This window comes from Pezoporus flaviventris, unplaced genomic scaffold, assembly GCF_033815535.1.
Source record: "Pezoporus flaviventris isolate CSIRO_AGI_PZ_B2104156 unplaced genomic scaffold, CSIRO_AGI_Pfla_v1 ptg000036l, whole genome shotgun sequence".
Classification (NCBI taxonomy): domain Eukaryota; kingdom Metazoa; phylum Chordata; class Aves; order Psittaciformes; family Psittacidae; genus Pezoporus; species Pezoporus flaviventris.
The window spans coordinates 8,033,196-8,051,796 of record NW_026892584.1 but is presented as its reverse complement, the minus strand read 5'-3'; the positions used below and the strand labels follow the sequence as shown (position 1 = coordinate 8,051,796).

The 18,601-nt window shown below is 37.2% G+C and overlaps 1 protein-coding gene across 15 annotated transcripts in view; it reads left to right on the top strand.

Annotated features, from left to right (window-relative positions):
- Nucleotides 1–18,601, top strand: part of SOX6 (SRY-box transcription factor 6) — a 374,009-nt gene that overhangs the window by 276,970 nt on the left and 78,438 nt on the right. For all 15 annotated transcript variants that reach the window (XM_061464268.1, XM_061464265.1, XM_061464263.1 and 12 more), the window contains one exon: nucleotides 5,607–5,686. In XM_061464268.1, coding sequence (XP_061320252.1) covers nucleotides 5,607–5,686 — 80 coding nt within the window. The remainder of the gene's footprint in view (nucleotides 1–5,606; nucleotides 5,687–18,601) is intronic.

Genomic DNA, 18,601 nt, shown 5'->3' with positions numbered 1-18,601 from the left:
TATGATTCATATTAAAGCCTGACAGGACAGAGTTTCCTGCTGCCTGGCAGGAACTATAACATGAGGTTGCTGTAAACCTCTTTCCACCCCCTTCTCCTCCCTCCCCCACAATGTTTTGGAGCTCTAGGAGGTGAAACAGTCCAAAGTTAGCAAGTGCTGATGACAAGTAATAATTACATTAGGAAAAAAAAATCCCCAAAGCCCCATGCTTCCTTATGTATCTCAAAGTCATGTAATATAATTTTCCGGCATGGTAAGTACTAATTGAGAAATCAGAGCTGCATAGACCACCTAATTAATTTTTTATACATATTTCAGTATTTGTACTGTATACTGGATTAATTAAAACTTTAGGGCGCTATGCATCTCAAATGACTGTTGTGACTATTGACCTGCAGGCGCTTGACGAGCCTCGTAGAGTACCTGGTTGTGGGGGTAACCACTTATTCCAGTGGGAAGCTGAGACTGGCAGCTGTTAGGAAGCTAATACTTGCCCAGACATGCTATGCAGCTAATATAATTATTTCATATTCCAAGTACAGCAAAGCAACTGTGCTGTCTTTTGGACTGTGACCTCTATACTTACTACTTGGAACTGCTGGGTAACATAAGTACCATTATACGTCCTCTTCCAGTTCAAATTTCCCTTCACTTAACCAACCTCATGCATCCAGGAAAAGTTAGTGGTGATTATGTGATTATCCTGTCCCCATTAGTGCTCTGGGTCAAGAGGAGAAGACAGTAAGTTGCATAAGGAGGAAGACAGTTTCCTCCTCCATCTTGCAGTGCCTGAAGTATTACCTCCTTCAAGTTTTGTGGCTAAGAGGGAATGGGGAAGTAGAATGATGATAGAGTATTGATATGAAGTAATGCTGGGGAGGAGCCCGACCATACTTTGCACAGAGCTCAAACGAAGCTCCGGTTTGCTCTGAGTGGAGAGTGACCACTGTCCATGCTGGCTGCATTTGCATGTGACTTGGAAATGAATGATTACTCTTGCTTGATAGTCTTCTATTATGTCAGTTCTTTACCAGATGTGGAAAGTATCTCTGAAAAAGATTACTGAAAATACAGACATAAGCTACGGAGATTGTAAACCTCTGTCTTAAAAGGTTTTGACATGCTGCATTGTATTTTCAAAGCATTTCTTTGTATTTCACACATAAAGTATATAAAAATGATGATTAGAATGCTAAGAAACGACTCCTATCTGCCTACCTAGGTCATTCTACTTTATACACAAAAATAGTTTACGAGAGATTTTTGCTATGCTGGTAATACTATGAAATGTGAAAACGGATACAGTTTTCCTAGGCTGGTGGCAAAAATAGTGAGAAAAGGAGCCAGTGTTTTGGCCTGGTTCCTACTTGCATTGGGGCAAATAAGTAGTAACTCCTTTGAAACCAATGAAAGTAAAATTAGGTAAAGCAAAACAAACAAAAATGTCAGTCTTATTGTCACCCAGCTGGACCTAAGAATGTGTGATATATTTGTCATCAAACTAATTAAACTCCTTAATTACAGTAGCTAATCCATATAACTAACATCATCCTAGGTCTGCTGGATTTCACCGATACCCATCATTACAGTTTCCATTTGGAAGAGACCTTTCAGAAGTTTTACTTAAAGCTCTAAGGTAGTTTAAATTTTACATAGCACAGCACTCCACTTTCATTAGGCTGCTGTTCCTGTTGGCAGGTGAGAACAGAAAGCATACATCAGATCAACTGTGTACCGAGTTGGCCACGTATCTTTGCATGGCAGAGGTGCTACATGAGTCTTGTTTCTAATAGAAATCCCCCAGGACTGCATTAAAGTCTGCCATGTGTTCCCTGTTGGGTTTTACTGGTTGGAACAAGGAATTTGTAACCTCAGGATTTGTTGTAACAATACATATGTGCCTAACACCTAAATGTTGAGGTAAGAGCTGGAAATGGTAGGGGGCAGCTGAATATTTTGAGCTGGGAGTTTGCACTGAAATTCTTTACCTGCAGACAGGCAATTGTTGGGGCAACTGATTTTGCTGTGACATGAGGGTGGCAATAAGGCGGTGTTGCAGCAAACCCTCCTCAGATCTAAGGCAGAACAAAGGTGGTGTCATTAGACAGGGGAGATGTTCCATAGTATTGCCATAGCCAGTTACCTGTAGTAAAATCTTTCTCAATCCTGATGCCTTCGCACAAACAAAATGCATGCTCTGTGTGGGAATATTGCAGGAGTGTGTACCGACTTGCTGTATCTCGACTACACGCTGAGGAGAGATATGCTTTCCTTAGCTTGTTCAGTATGCCTGGGAGAGTAAGGCCCTGGAATTTGTATCTCTTAAGTCTCCTCCAACTGTTTCCTGTGAGTACACCTGGAGAGATTGCAAGTAGCAGTCTAAGATTCATGCATGAAGAGACAGATTTTAAGTTACAATCCCAAAATGGGGAAAATGAAGGCTTTGTAAGTCAGATAAGGAGAATCAGTGTGTGTCTTACAGTTGTGCTTTAGGGGAGACGAGGAATAAGCAACACCTTTCCCCTGCTCTGAGTCTCAAAAGAGCCAGACATCCTTCTTTCCTTACAGCTCACAGAGCCTTGATCTGGAAACTAAGTCCATATATCCTATAAATAATGTCCACTAAGCTTCATTGCTTCATCCAAGACAAAAAGAAACATTTACATTATTTCTATGTAGAATTACACAGTACAATTGCTCACTGCTTTTATTCATTTGGAAATGTTGCTCAACCTGACAAATGGAACAGAAGTCTGGCATACTTTTCCATGGCTTGTAAACACCAATTTATATATAAACAACAGCAGCCAAATGTAAATAGACAATCAGCACAGCAAAGAGATTGAAGAGATCAGTTTGCAAAATGTGACAGGGTTTGTTCTTCTGGTATTCTTCTCACCGCTGGTTATCAAAGGCCAGCGCACACCAGTACCTAAAACAGACCTGTCCGAACATGTTCTGCTGCCTTTTGTACAAATTTAAATGAATGGATTCTTATGCAAGCATTCCAAATCAAGAAACAAATTTAAAAAAAAAGGCTACAATACATTGACTGATTTCTTGCCAAGACAGCTACTGAGAATCTTCTTGATCCATTCTTGCACTGAGAAAATGAGAGGGGGAAATATGTAATTAAAAATTAAAACCAGTCCATTCCCTGCATGCTCAGTTTCCTCAAGGGTGAAAAGAGTACCTTTGCTCTGCTTTTACTGCTTAGTGTCAGGGAGGTACTCCAGAGCTGAGAGAGTATTAATTTTTCTTCTCAGCACAGACATACCAGGACTTAACCATAATTTAATATGTTAAAAGGAGGGGTAAAAGGGACAGTATTATGTTTCAATAACAAATAAATTACATAACTACAATGTTACTTTTCCTGTAGCAGAAGAATGAACTGTAGCCAGCAGGTGAGCAAGAGAACACTACAGGGTGTGGTAGAGACACTATTAAATTAACTGCGAAGACAAAACCTCTATGTGTGCACGCATGTGTATAAAATATCCAGCTATTTCAAACCATAGGAGCATGACAGCTGTGAAAAAGGAGTGCCGCAGGGAATTCTTTTAGAGTTTGATTTTTTTTAAAATATGTTTGACATGGAAAATGTTTTAGTACAAATAAGCAACTGGTATTGAACTTAAAAAGTGTATGCAGAGGGGGAGGGAGGAAGAAGAGATTGCTGTACGGAACAGGAATGAATAATTCATGATATTTAAAGAAAGAATGCCTCCAAAATGTTCTGCAAGGCAGTCCATGCTGATAAGTCGGATGGTTATTCCCCCCCTTCGCTCCCATTTAAAGCATCACTAATTCAACATCTTTGTGATTTTTTTTTAAAACCTTGTAAGATATTTCTAAAAGAAACATTATTTAACTTAGATTTAGATCTTATTTATTCAGATAATTTCATATAAATATCAAAGAGATGAGTAGAATTATTTAACTGTAAAGAGACAGCTTTAGTACTTTAAGAAAAGGATCTAGGGGTTGTTTTTTTTTGTTGTTTTTACAATTTTTTTTTATTTTTTTTTTTTTAAAGAAAAACCCCCAACATCATTGCAAATTAAAATCAACCTCATGGAAGGGGGAAAATAAGAGGAGATATTTTGAACATTACTCCATAGGAGACCAGTACAATATAGTGTTAGTGAATGCATTGTAGCAAAGCTCCATATGCAATCAGAATCCAATTGTTACTGGACTGTGTACAGGCACGTACTGTGCTCAATGGCCTGATGAGGTATTATGGATATGATACAAAGAGAACTTCTAGATTAGACATGTACTATTTATTTAAAAAGTGAAACAAAAAAACATTTAAACTCAGCTGAATGCAATAGCACTTCAGGTGGTAAAAAGGGAGGGTTCTGAGGACTCCAGTGACTACAAAGGCTCAGCTATCATTATTAATTTGAGGGGGATGGCAAAAAAAATCTAATTCTTGGAATTTCCTTATTATATTATTTTGGATTTCTGTATTTTCCCTCATTGCTACATTCTGCTTTTAGTGTGGAAACATTTATGTAAAACAGACTGATTATTGTAAATCTCAAAAATGTACAGAGGAGCAGCCAGTTAAAATGTAGCCTGTAGATAGTACATAACACTGACTTTAAATAAGTAGCTTGAGCCAAAGTGAGATACCATTAAATAATAGCTACTGTGTCATTTATCTAGCACTGTATGCATTTTTATATTATACAGATTACACTGCTAAAGTATTTCAGCCTTCCTTCTTTCTTTACATTGGTTAATAGTCCCAATGGCACTGTGTGATGCAGGTATGTAGGAACACCCATAGATGCTATAAGATAGAATGTCAGCATTCTCATTTTGGATCAATTGTACCTCCTGCTTTCTGGAGCATTTGTGGTTCCCTCAATGCAGAGGGCATAGATTTTTCAGTTTCCAATGAAGAGAATACAGAAATTTTAGAGCCTGAATCTTCATGTAACTGAACCTAATCTATCAACTTCATTAGGTTCCCAGATCTAAAAGAAAGTTAAAATTATATTTCAAGCTATTTTTAAAAGTGATTTAATTCTGCTTTTCTCTACGGCTGCATAAAAGGAGGTATCCTAGGACAGAGACCCTCAACCTCAAAACCAGAATCATCCTCAACCTGTGAGCCAGATAGCTTTCCCAGGAAAGAGCCACTCAATACTGGAAAGAAATCACCTTGCATTAAACAGCAATGAAATTTTTTGAGTTGTAACAAATTTCTTCTGTTTTAAGAAACATGTGGTGACAACAATTTTTTTCCTCTGGGAATCACCGGGGTTTCCAGGGGTATCTTGCCCGTGTGTCTGTGGCCTTAAGGCCCATTCTGTGCCCAAGCTTATACACTTGATTTGAACATCTGCTTTTGAAAATTAAAATCACGAGTATCACATCTATGTTTTGCCAGTTTGCCTACTAGCTATATGCTAACAAAAAAGTTCCAAGAGAGAATGGCAAGTCCATGCCCAGCAAAGCCTTTTGTTTTTGCAGATGTTTAGGCTTAGAGGAGTGCTGTGGAGCACAGACAACCTTAGGTCCATGTTTGCACTTGTCTGCTGCTATTCTCTGCTCATTGTCTGAACCTGCACGCATTGTTCTCCCGACAGGTGATAACTACCCTGTGCAGTTCATTCCATCAACAATGGCAGCTGCTGCTGCTTCTGGACTCAGCCCTTTACAGCTCCAGGTATGTGCCAGAACAAAAAAATGTGGGATTGAAGCCAGCATTTTAGGGGAAAACTGCTAACCAGCTGTATGCTAAATAATAGCCTGAATGTTAAATAATTTTTGAGCACATCCCAGGAGGATTAACACCTTATGTACTGCAAATGTAGCTACATGTGGCCAACCTTGATACTGTGAGTAAAAGACATTGTTCTGTGTATTTTATATTGGCAGAGTTAATAGTATTTTTTTCAATTATATGACCAGTTGATGGGAGATAAGTTCAAAGATCTTTTTGTACTTTATTTTCATTTAGTCTCTCCGTTGTAACTGCAATGCACTGCCTTTAATTGGAGCAATGAGTGTATCAAAGTATGTATTACTGGGGTATTTTCCTTATTTCAGACAGTGTGCTGCTGACAATACAATAAATTGCAAACTCTTTAGCTTTTGTCTTTAGGTAATCTCAACCTTTTTGTGCATTAAGCTGGTCAGAAGCCAAGCATGGTCAGGAGACTTGGTTTAGTCAATTCATTTATTTTTGGCATATGTAGAATGAAATGTTTTGAAAGAAAGATTTATGTACCGTATTAGCTAGCTTTTTGTGGCAAGAAGTTTTAGATTTCACAAGAAAAGACACAGCAATGTTATAAACAATGTAGAAATAGTCAAAAGCCGTCAGAGTTAAAATGTGTGTAAAGGAAGTGACAGTGAACATGAGAGGAAAGGCTGTTAAGGATGCCTGTAACTATTTGCAAGTAAACCTTTGAAACCCCTGTATGAGTTAGGTTAGAGTTGGGTTCAGATGCAAAACAAGAATAAATTGTGCCTAGAGTAGCAAAGAGCTATCCTGCTAATAGATGAATATCTACTTTGCTTATCCATGTGCAATTATATCATTTTCCAGAGGGACCAAAGCAAATTAAAAATCCTCTCATATTTACCTATTGATGATATTCTAGTCACAGAGTTTACTTAGGATAAGTGAGAATGGGACCAGAACTCAGTGTTCAGTGGTGGTCCAGAACTGGTGAAAAAGATCCTTGAACTTAGGTCTGACCTCACCTCCAATCAAAACTTGAAAAGAGAGTACCCTTACACTGCAGGGAAAGATCTCCAAAAAATACTGTTGGGTCATGATAGTATTATATTAAGACTATACTTTGGACAGGCTTCAAACCGAAGGGAAGTTTTTCAAAAGGAAAAATAACAAGGTATCTTTGAAACTCTGTATTTGAATACTTACTGAAGCAGAAGTCTCATTAGGTTTAGTTGAGAAAAGACTTTAGAAATCAGCTTTGTGAATAGAGAGACTATTTTTGCTACCTTTGAAATGCAGCACAACAAATAGTGAGTCTACATAAGACTGCAAGGCAGAAAAGGATAAAAACTGTTCAACTGCAAAGGAAACAGGATCTAAACCACTAACATTCTTTTCTTTTACAAGATCCATTTGTAGCTTGACCCACAGATCTATTTGCACATCAGCCTTGATTAGAACCTACAGCGATAGTACAAATTCATTAATCTGCAGAAATTATAAACTGAGCTGTTAAACATGATGAGCACAAGTAGAGAGAAAACAATCAGCAAAGAAAGTGGTGCTGATAAATTCAGGAACATTTAAGTGCTAGAGAAGCCTAAATTCTCCTTCAGACATGTTTGTTGTAAAAGAGGGTTTTTTTGTTTGTTTTGACCTTTTCTATTTTATCTTAATTTCACTTTTATGGGATTTCAAAGCCTTTAACGTTTCATGGTCATGAGAGCTTAAGTAGTAGAGCGCTTAACCTTCAGTTGATACCTGCTCATCTGTCAAATGGCTGAAGTAAATTTTATTTATTCGTGCTATTACTGTTTTCTTTGTGTCAATTCCCTAAGTGTTCCCTGCCCTAAATGAGCATTTATTTGGGTGTGTTTGTTGGAGAGAATTTGTTGTTATACCTGATGCGTCATGAAGACTGTTAGGGGTGTAGCATTTCAGCTCATTTTTCCATCTTTGCTTCCCTTCCCCCTTCTTTCTCTGTTTCCTTTCCTTTCTTCCATGTGCCCCACCCTCTTATTTATTTACATGCATGCTGTGGCCATGGTATCTGAGTATTTCCCAAGTGCTTAAAAATACTGATCACAAAACTAATCTCTGCTCCTTTCAGCCAGTGTGAGCAATAGCTAATTAATTTGCAGGTTTGGTTTTGCTTCTACATGTGAGCGTGCATGTAATATCTATGTTTGGAAAACTTGGGAAGGGAAAGCCATTTAAAGCAAAAGGCTTTGCAGTAGATCTAACATCTCAACTTTACCAGAGCATTATTATTAGTTCCAAAATCATATTCCATAATCCATATCCAGCTGTCAGCTTCTATCTTGTAATCTCTTGTCTTTTTTCACTTACGAGTTTTTGGGATGATCATTCTTTAGGGAGGAGCTAGCAGCAATGCTGTGTTTCCATCTTTCTGTGTGTTAAGACAACTTCTATGGAAGTTCTGAATCTAATAGCACCAAAAAAACGCTTACTCCCAGGTACATCATGTAACAATAGCAGTTGTTCCACAGAGGATATTTCTTCAGTGGGCAATTTGTAATTAATAATTTGCCATCTTATTCAGGTTATTTAGCGCACTGGTATCAAAACATATTTTCTCTGAATTGTATGTCTGTGTTCACCTGTGGTTTATGTTAAAAAGCTGTTGAAATTACATCTGGGAATTTCTCAAGTAACTACTTTCACTCTCATGGACCTTGTATTAAAAAAAAAAAAGTAAAATGTAAAATGAAACTATTAAGTCCTCCTTTAGTAACAGACCTGTTTGACCCATCCACTCTTAAGAGTTTGTATCACATTGATCAGCCAGTGGTAAAATACCATTGATATTCAGTTGTAGCTTTGAATATCATAACATAGCATAACAATTACCACATATTTATGCCAGTCGGTATTCCTGAAGTGGTGGCTTGCTCTGCTTTGTGTTGACATGAGATAGTTTCTTTTTATTTCACTAAGGTGACATTGATGATGTTGTGTTCCATACTTCCTGTTGTCAGCTCAGGCCAGTCTCCCTAGTTTCTCAACAACTTCACCAAAGATTTAAATATGTGGACCAAGCCTTGTTAGGAATCTCGTCGTGAGGGAGGGTCTTGCTGATGTGGGGACAGTTCTGTAGGTATGGTCTAAGAGAAAGGGCCAGGCTATTTCTGTCCACCCCTCCAGCTTCAATCAACTGTGAGTGAATCGTGTCAAATCAAACTTCTGCTAAATAATTTACTGATATATCACCAAATACACCTGCAGCAGGTATGCATAGTGATGTGTGAACCAGTTTTGATGCATGTGTGTAACAGAAGTGTGTTGCTTTAATTAATCAGTGTGAGCAGCAAAACACATCAATAATTTTCCCTTTGCTCCTCTTTTTTGTATCCATTTTCTCTGGAGTTTCTCTCCTTTCCCATTTCCCTGAAATTTTTCCCTAGCTGTCAGGTGATTGCACTGATATTAACTGATTCTAGATAATGTGTGCCCAGTAATCTTCCCAAATGAGTGAACTTGATCAGGAAATGAATTTTCCCATCTCTCATGGTGCTTGTAGCAGTAACCTAATTACTGGGAAGTCTATGTGGCAGATGTGGCACTTACATGTCCTTACTTTCAAACAAGGAATGTTAATATGTGGTCTTTATTCTTTTAAAAAGAAAAAATCTGCCTTTTCTCTAGATATTTCTACGAAGTGTTCTATGAGGTAAATAAGGAAATGTTGCAACTCTCTCAGCCACAACTGATAAACTGTTGATAGAAATGGAAGCGCTACAATGATGCTAGCTGGAGTTATTCCTAAACAAAGTGAGCTCTAGGAAAAAAAGCAAAACAAAAAAGATTACGTTCATAACTCTTTCCCTAAACTATTTGTGTAATTTGTCCTTCAAAATTTATCGCTTATAACACTAATGAACCTTGGCAAGTCTTAACTATAGTTGCAGCTGTGTTCTTGAAGCCTGAAGTTTTTATAATCCATTTTTAAAAAAATTAAATTTTAACTAAACACATATTTGTCTATTTTCTTCACTCCCATCTCATCCTACTCCTCCATACTCTCTTCTAATTGCAGAGAAAGTGAATGACCTTTTTTTATACTGCTGGGTGCAGATCTAGTGTGCTGCTGAAGCATTGCATAGCCTGCCTCAGGGGCACAGTATTAGTAGAGGGAAAGCCAAAGAATGCTATTTTTAGTTGAACAGTTCAGCAGATGGAGGCATGAATACTCATATATCTGAAGGTTGAGGGGTTTGAACCATTAATTTTTATAATGAATTTAACCCTGGGAACAATCAGAAACTGTAACTCTAAGGTTACAATGCTTTTGACCTTTAGAGAACAGAGGGCACTCAGTACAGTAAACAATATATTACATTTCTACTTATTCCAATTCTCTCACACATATAAATTTCAGGACATAGTTGACATTTGCTTTCCTCAGCTATTTTAGTGCTGGTCCTTAAAGCATGTCAAGAAGAATGTGCAGGAAAGCGGCCAATGTAATGCGACAGTCATGTAAATATGGCCTTTAAATAGCTAAGATGTTAAATGTGGCTTTTTATGAAGAAATATTATTCTCGGGAACTAGGATCCTGGTGACTTATTATTTCAATGAAAAAGATGTTTTAGCAGACTACTGCTCTTACAGATTTTCCTTTATATGTTGTAATCTTAAAGCAATTTTTTTAGTGGGGCTAATGTGATCTGATAGTGATAGCTCACACTGGAAGTGATTTGGTCCCACTCTGGTACCACATCATGCAAAGTGATGTACCTGCCTTATGTCTTATGCAATGATGCATGCTCCTCTTCAACAAATATAGCAGTTAAATATCACGCAGCTTAAGTATTTCTAATTAAAATATCTCCATGTGTCAGCATATTGGTAATGTATTATTTTAATCCATTTATTTTGTTTATGAAACAGTGACATATGTTTAGAATGTGAAATATATGAGCCTTAAAAATCACTTTATTGAAGAAAATTAATTTCTACAATGCTGTCTCAGTAATGTGTTCACTCACCCAGTCAGTCACTGGCAGGGCTGCCAGTCTTAATGTTGGTTAGACACAGTTTAACAGTTTTATCTGACATAACACTCTCGAATATAGGCAATAATATTTTTTTTTCAAATGGAAAACCCACAGGGTTTTCTTTTCTCTTTTCTCTTTTCTTTTCTTTTCTTTTCTTTTCTTTTCTTTTCTTTTCTTTTCTTTTCTTTTCTTTTCTTTTTTCCTTTTCTTTTCTCTTTTCTTTTCTTTTTTCTTTTCTTTTCTCTTTTCTTTTTTTCTTTTTTCTTTTCCTTTTCCTTTCCTTTTCCTTTCCTTTTCCTTTCCTTTTCCTTTCCCTTTCCTTTCCTTTCCTTTCCTTTCCTTTCCTTTCCTTTCCTTTCCTTTCCTTTCCCTTTCCTTTCCTTTCCTTTCCTTTCCTTTTTTTTTTAACACAATGAAGAATGGTGATTGGGTAAATGTGAAAGAGGTTTGGTGAAACCAATCAAAATTAAAAACACCTACTAACCTTTTCAGAGTTAGATACTGTAATTTGTTTGTCAGTGGGTAGATGTTTGGGTCAGCACTGTGAGTGAGTGCCTGTCAGCAGGAATTCCTACAAGACAAGTAATTTCCCTCAATGTATTACTGACAGATTGCTCACTTCTTCGAATCACTAGAGAAAACAAACTTAATATTGTTACAGACAGAGTTTCTGTCTTCATTAGCCTTATAGAATGATTTTATCTAGCATTCAAAGACTACTGAGCTCTAGGTGGGCATATTTTAACAGAATGTTCCTTATTATAATACAGTGAATAGTGGCCTAAATTAAGGGAATGGTGTGCAAATTTCAGTACATGGAGGTAGTAAATTAAATATTTTGCTTCTTTTCTTACGTAGAAATTTAGGTTCTAGCAGAGGAAGGAAAGAGGTTGGAGAATTTTATTAGGGCTCTGAGAGATCATGCAAGTCCTTTAATGAAAATAAAATTAAAAATATGCCAACCTTGCCATACTTAGGAAAATCTAATTAAAATCAATGCAATAGTTATACTTCTGCCTTTCCCTACTTGAATGTTTATGTCCCTGTATGTAATATCTGTGTCATCAAGTTGAATCATATCAGTGGCAGTATCAATGAAAATGATGTCATTGGTTCAATATTTTACCATATAACTTCCTTTCTTCACAGATTTTCTTAATACACTATCTTCTCCTACTCCTTCTCATCTTCAGCCCTGAATTATCTGACAAAGTGGTATTAATAAGGAAAAAACATCCCATCAAAACTGGGGCTTTTGGCAGTAAAATATCAAGTCTGATGAAATTTTGGCTAGGGGGATTTTCCTAGCTCCTCCAGTAATGGCATTCCTGATCAAAATGAGAGGGAGTCTCCCTATTCATTTCCAGTTAGTAAAAATGGACAGAGAAGCAAACAAATCCCTTAGCTAGAGTAATCAGCCTGGCACAGCAACATTACAGCTGCAAGACCCTTTTCTCACCCATTTAATGCCCTGCATCTCCAATGACTGCTTTAAACAGCATGTCTTTGTTATTCCCATTCTTGCTTAATGGAACAGTGTCACATTATTTAATAAAAAATTTATAGGAATGTTTAAGAAAGAGACTGTTTCTATAGTCTGCAGCAGCCTTAGTACTTATCTTGGCTGTGGCAAGCCTAGGTCTGGTCCTGACCTTGTGTTTCCCCTCACTGCAGGTAGGACACTAATCACTGGACTGTCACCCAGTCTGGCATTGGCAGCTCCCCATTTCTGTTCCCTTCAGATGACTAACCACTCCTCCACCTTTGGAAGTGCTTCATTCCTGCACCTTCTCTCCTCTCTCAAGAGGGAAGACTTTTCTATCTGGTATCTTGGGATCAGACATCTGGGCTGATGCCTATCTTTTTCACCTTTAGATCTTACCAAGCAAGACAGCTGCCTTCCAGGCTCATATGCTTTGTTCCAGGGAGAATTTACCATTGAAATCATAAATGGCACAAACATAAACTCACTTATCAGGAAACTTGTATGTTTAAAAGGATGTCATCCTTATAGCCTGGATTGCAGGTTTCCTGTGTCTCTTCAGTCTGTATCAAGGCAGAAGCTTGAGCCCAAGTGACTGGAGGAGCCTGAGCCCCCAGCGTCAACAAGACTTTCTCGCTGTCTTAACCACTGGCTGCCCCTCACTGAAAGCCAAATCTCTATTTAAAAGTAATTGTGCTTTGCAAAGCTCCCTCCCTGGGGTATGTATTCACTCAGAAGCCAGTAAGAAGCAAATAAGCTACTGATGCATTTACTGACAGAGCACCAGAGGCACCAGTACTATGGAGTGCCATTGGGGGATGAACACAACTTTTAAAGCTCTTTTAAAACTGAGGCATCCCTTTGGGGAATAGGCTGACTGGGAGGCATACTCTGGGCTGGCGGTTGGTTTCCTTCAAGCTTTCTAGAGATGTATATGGTATATGCCTTACAGGAATTAGCTGCAAGTGAATATGTTTCTGGAATTTTATTATACTTCTGATAACTGTACAGCAAGCTGCTTAATTTGGCTACAAATTACAAACATGTAGGATCTTTTCGTGTGAAGGTGTTAACATATTTTGATGTTTAGGAACTTAGCAGCAATCAGATTAGAGACAAAAATGACTATTAAGTTAGTTTTATACACAAAGGAAAATAATATGCTTCTGTATCATCACTCCTTCCTGACTAATTGCTACAGAAAAAAAAAAAACAACAAAACGTCTTAATAACTCACCTTTCATCTGAATTAAAAGTTCTTAAGAGCAAGGATGGTTAGATGAGAGCTTCTAGGTATAAAAATACACACACACGTGTGCTTAAAAGAAGCTGAAGAGTTCTCTTAAAGATTCATGGAGTAGAAAGATCATCACCTGCCTTATTTCAGAGGATCTTTGATTATAATAAAGTATTTCCACTGACCCAATTCAGGAAGAAAGGGAAATTCATAGAAGATGAAATTGAACTCATCAATTCTCTCTGTTGCTATTTCTATCACTGAGTCTTTTTAGACAATAAAATAGAAAAGGTATTGCCTCCAACACCCTGTTTGTCTGAGATGTATTTGGTCTGTGAAGTTTTTAGAATCCATATGATTAAGAAACTAGAAAAGTATCCTAACTCACAGAAAGTATTGGTATCATTTGTCTCTTCTTAAGTCTCAGCATGAAGAATGCATATGGCTGGAGACACACAGAAGGCTGAAAGAGTCCTGAGAAAAAGACTGGAGGGAGGAGTGTGTTAAGGAATGTAGGAAGTAAAACACGTCATGCTTAAATGTCAGGAATTATTCACAAAATGTAGTGAAGTCAACACAATCGAGCATGTATTTTGGTGTCGTGCATGAATCACAACAAATAGCTAAGTATAAGAAAAGATGAAGAAATTTTTCAGGTGCAGGAATAGTTGAGTGTGTTGTCATGTTCACTGGCGTGTTTGGAAGCAAATTAAAAAAAGAGGTAAAGTCCTTTTAGAGAAGTTGCATCATTTGTTCTAAACCCTAGTTTGTTCTAAACACTAGTTGTTCGTTTGTTCTAAACACCAGTTGTTCATTTGTTCTAAACACTAAAAACAAGTCACAAGATTTAACTAGTCTACAGCTTTATTAAATAACACATCTATGACCTGTCCATAGTATTCATCCAGTACAGACTATGTCTTCTACTGCAGTCTACTTCTACACCTAGGGGAGGGCTAAGATCAGGCAACAAAACCATTTCAGTCTGGTCCCAGCACTGTTGCTGAAATACCATCACACCCACCACAGTTCTAAAATCATGGCATTCTTAGCCCAAATTCATATTTACTTGTGTAAAATGCATCAGTTTATGATAAATTTGTAATAGTAACTTCCCAGTTACCTGTTTTTGAGGTGCAAATGTGATTTTTTTTAGATGTATTTTTTATAAACCTATTTGAATGTGTTTTGCATAATTTTGTGTGCACTTCCTTTAAGGAAATTATTTAATTTTCCTTGAAGGTGCATGAAAGTTCTAAATATACAGTAAAAGATCAGTGAGAGAGATCTGCTAAGCAGTCTGTAAAGCACAATTATTTGTAATGCTTTAAAATATCTTTAAACCAGACTTGTTTTTTGCTTCATAAAGAAAATATTACACTTTTTCCTGTATTTAAATGTACATTTTAAATATGTTGACTTACCAGGTAACACGGCAGGCCTAACAGGGGCAAACCATTTTTAATGGTATGTTAGTTGAATGGGATGCTATAGATGCACCTGAGTGACTTTTTTTCCCAGATGTGCCCCAGCTGACTGATAAAGCTTCTCCTGATCAGTAGAGCCAGTGTAGATTTATTATATCCCTGCCTTTCGTCCATTTTTGCTAGTGAAAATAATAGAATGGCTGCGAGCTACCACATGAACTGTTTATGTCTCTTCTAAAAGTAGGAAAACATTACAGCTTCAAACCCCAAGCACCACTTTCAAAAATACAGCTCTTAAATGTGGAGCTGTCTCAGCATCTTCTCACAAGGTGGGGATTCAGACATGGGAACTGAGAGAGGTAGTTTAAATGGGCTCTTCCTTTTTCCTGGCTTGCACCCGTTTATTATTGGGATGGTGTCTCATTATTCTGTCATGGGAGCCTCTAGGAATTCAGCTGTAGTGCTTTTGCCTTTCAGTATGATTAGCAGTGGCTGGAGAACATTGCTTTCTTGTTCTGTGTCTCTACAGTTCTACACAGGGAAATACTGCAGTCGTATTTGACAATTTCTCCATCTGGATGGCCAGCTGTGAATGAACCCGTGGACCTATGCCAGATCTTAAGAAATATTTCTAATGAAGATTTATTGCCACTTATTTTTTTCAGATTCCTGATTTCTTTTTCTTTTACTTATGCCTCTGTTATTCTGTCTGCTGCCAGGTTAAAAATCCTAGGTCTACACTAGAAGCAGCAATTACACAACCATCTTCAGGCCTGAATTGATTTCATCCCATGTAGGATTAGGAGATTAATTATGCTTTTAGGTCCCTTCAACTCAGATTGTCTACACTACTGGCAATCGTACCAGTGACATGGACATGCGTTTACTAGGAAACTCGTTCACCAACTCATTTCACACAGCTCAACAAGCAGTTACTCATAATTGCTTGTAATCCTGCTGACATGAGACTGAATGAAACTACTGACTTCTCTCACAAAGCCCATTCATGTGCTAGCATTTTTTAAAAATAAATATATGAAATTCTGAAATGCAAAATTTGATAAGTTTTGATAGCTATCATCCATTCAGCAAACTTACTGTAATTAATTGCTTTTCAATGACATAATTTTATTTCCCTTATCACAGGGATTCTGTATAAGCAGCTTCTTCTTTTTATACTAGCTTTATTCCAGGATACATTTCTAAACATGAAGTGTGTGAAACTGTCTGAATTCATGAGTAAACTGCTCTTCATATAAACTTCTCACATTTACTGTTACAGATATTTTATATTAGCAGTAAGGAATAAAAAAATGATTTTTGGAAGAGCTTCTAAAAAGATATCAGAAAGAAATTTAAATTCTTTCTGTGAATAAATTGATTTACAGTGTCACCAGAGAAGGTAATATTATGATAGTGTAAAGTGAATGAAAAAAATGTACTTCGATGCTACCATCTGGTTATATTTTCGTATTTTCCTGATAGATCTGGTTATATCTTTTTTTTTAAATAAGTGCTGCTTATTTGCTTTCTTTGGATACAGGAGAAGGAATTTAAAATACTAGAGCCTTTGTTTGCAGATATCTTTGGAGCCATGCTTCCTGGTCCTTGCTTGCTTTCCTAGGAGAGCTAACAAGCTAACTCTGTTAACTTTAGTGCTATCCACAATTTTGATGAGATAGAATTTATGCTATAAAAATGCCAAAAGCAAATTCTAATAGAAGCAAACACGTAAAGATTTATCTTCAACACTTCGCTTTTTTGTTGAATAACATTATCCACTGGAAATTACTTTTTCAAGCAAATGAAGTTGTCCTTTGCTGTGACTGACTTTCTACTAAAGGTATTTAAGCTTAAATGAACTTTTATTTATCTCTGTAATTCTATAGCAAATACCTAATAGTTTTAAGCAGAGTATGTCACAGTTCTTTTGTAAAATTATAAAAATGTTAAATATTTTTTGCCAGTTTCCAAGCTGTGTATTACGACATGTAATTTGGAAGAATCACAAAGATAACTCTGTTGTGCTCTTCACTGTGCATGGTAAATAACAGGAAAATTGTGATCAAAAAGTAGCATATCAATAATCTGACAGCATTAAATGAAGGAATGCAAATCTTTGTGCCTAAGAGATTTTATTAATGTTTTTGCTATCCTTCTGTAGAGGAAATTGCTATAGATATTTGATGAAGTTTTTACATATTGCTGCATTGTTTTTTTTTTATATTTACAATATTTTATTAAAATAGCAGATTTTTACTGCTCACATTTTGTCTTTACTAGGAATACTTTATGTTTGTATTCAGATTTACCTCATTCAGACACTGTAGTATTAAAGCACTAACAGTTTATCCATTTCATGAGATACATCACAAAGAAAATGGTGACTTTCTCAGCTTCACAGAGGGTGCGTTTAAACGTAAAGTCTTAGAGGTACTTCCCAGTTTCTGGGTACAGGTGCTCACCCCATGCGGAGGTGAGACACAGAAGTATTCGGTTCATCCTGTGTTCTGTGCTCCTGTTTCCAGGCACACAGAGGTGAGCTATGTCCCCAGGCTGGCCAGGGAAAAGAGTAAGCCCAGAGATTGCACTGTGACAGTGCTTCTGCTCTGAAGCTGCAGAGAAAGACTGCTGGTTAAACAACCTCTCATTAGGTCCTCCTCTTGAGAAAAAATACAGTAAGAAAATATACACTCAGTTTGGGCTTTGATCTTCCTTTCATAAACAACTCAGAGAATTTGCATGGTTGCATGCAACTATTCCGTTATTGTTGGTAGCGAAACACAAGAGAATAGATACACAAAGTGGAGAGATGAGAACAGTTAACATTCCTTTATTCCTTCTCTGAACTTAATCTAGATCAAGTAAAATGCTTGCTGGTTTTGTCATGCCTCAAGATAAATTGACAATTTTTACATATTCCTGTATTTTAGACAAAAGATGCTTGTTTTAAAGCTCCTGAGTTACTATAGGAGTTTTAAAATATGTAATAGATTCCTAAATTCACCTTATTTTTAAGTGTTTTATATAAAGAGCAGCTCTTAGAACTGCAACAAGCAATTCGTGTTAACGTACTTCTATGCTTTTTCTTCTTTTGTCCTTTTCTTACACTATGAAGGATTAAACCACCATAAAATTAGTAAATTGAGAAGCTAAGATGTCATGGCCTCTTCCTCCATTAGGATCAAAAAATGCTAAGCATATATTGTGTAGATGGAGTTTGGGGTGTTTTTAATGATCACATTGTCCTTCTTGCTATTTGTCTAGATTTTTAGTCTGGAGAGCTCCATCTGAGACAGCAAATGATCAAACTCCAGTTTTGGGATTCCGAGCATTTTGTGTTAATTTTTGTGTCTGCATAGAGTGTTTTTAGCAATACATACACTGACCTATGCAACTGCAGTATCTCACTCCCACCCTCATTCAATTCCCTATTTTGTGCAGCAGGCTCAGTGTATTCAGCAGGTTGTATGCCAGCAGATGAAACAGATGTTTAGGCCATACTGGAATGGAGCAGCATGCTGCATCAGGACCTGGATTTTCCTCTTGACATCTGGATACTGCTGGGCTGGGGAGCCTGCCTTAGGCCAGGAGGCTGTAGGGGCCTTGTGGCAGTAAACATAGGGTCCTTGCTGCTCTTTAAGCGATTAGTGCACTGAAGCAGCAATAATGCTGAATTATCGCTTGGTTGCGTTCTTCTAAGGAATCTTGGGACAAAGGGATAGTCAAGG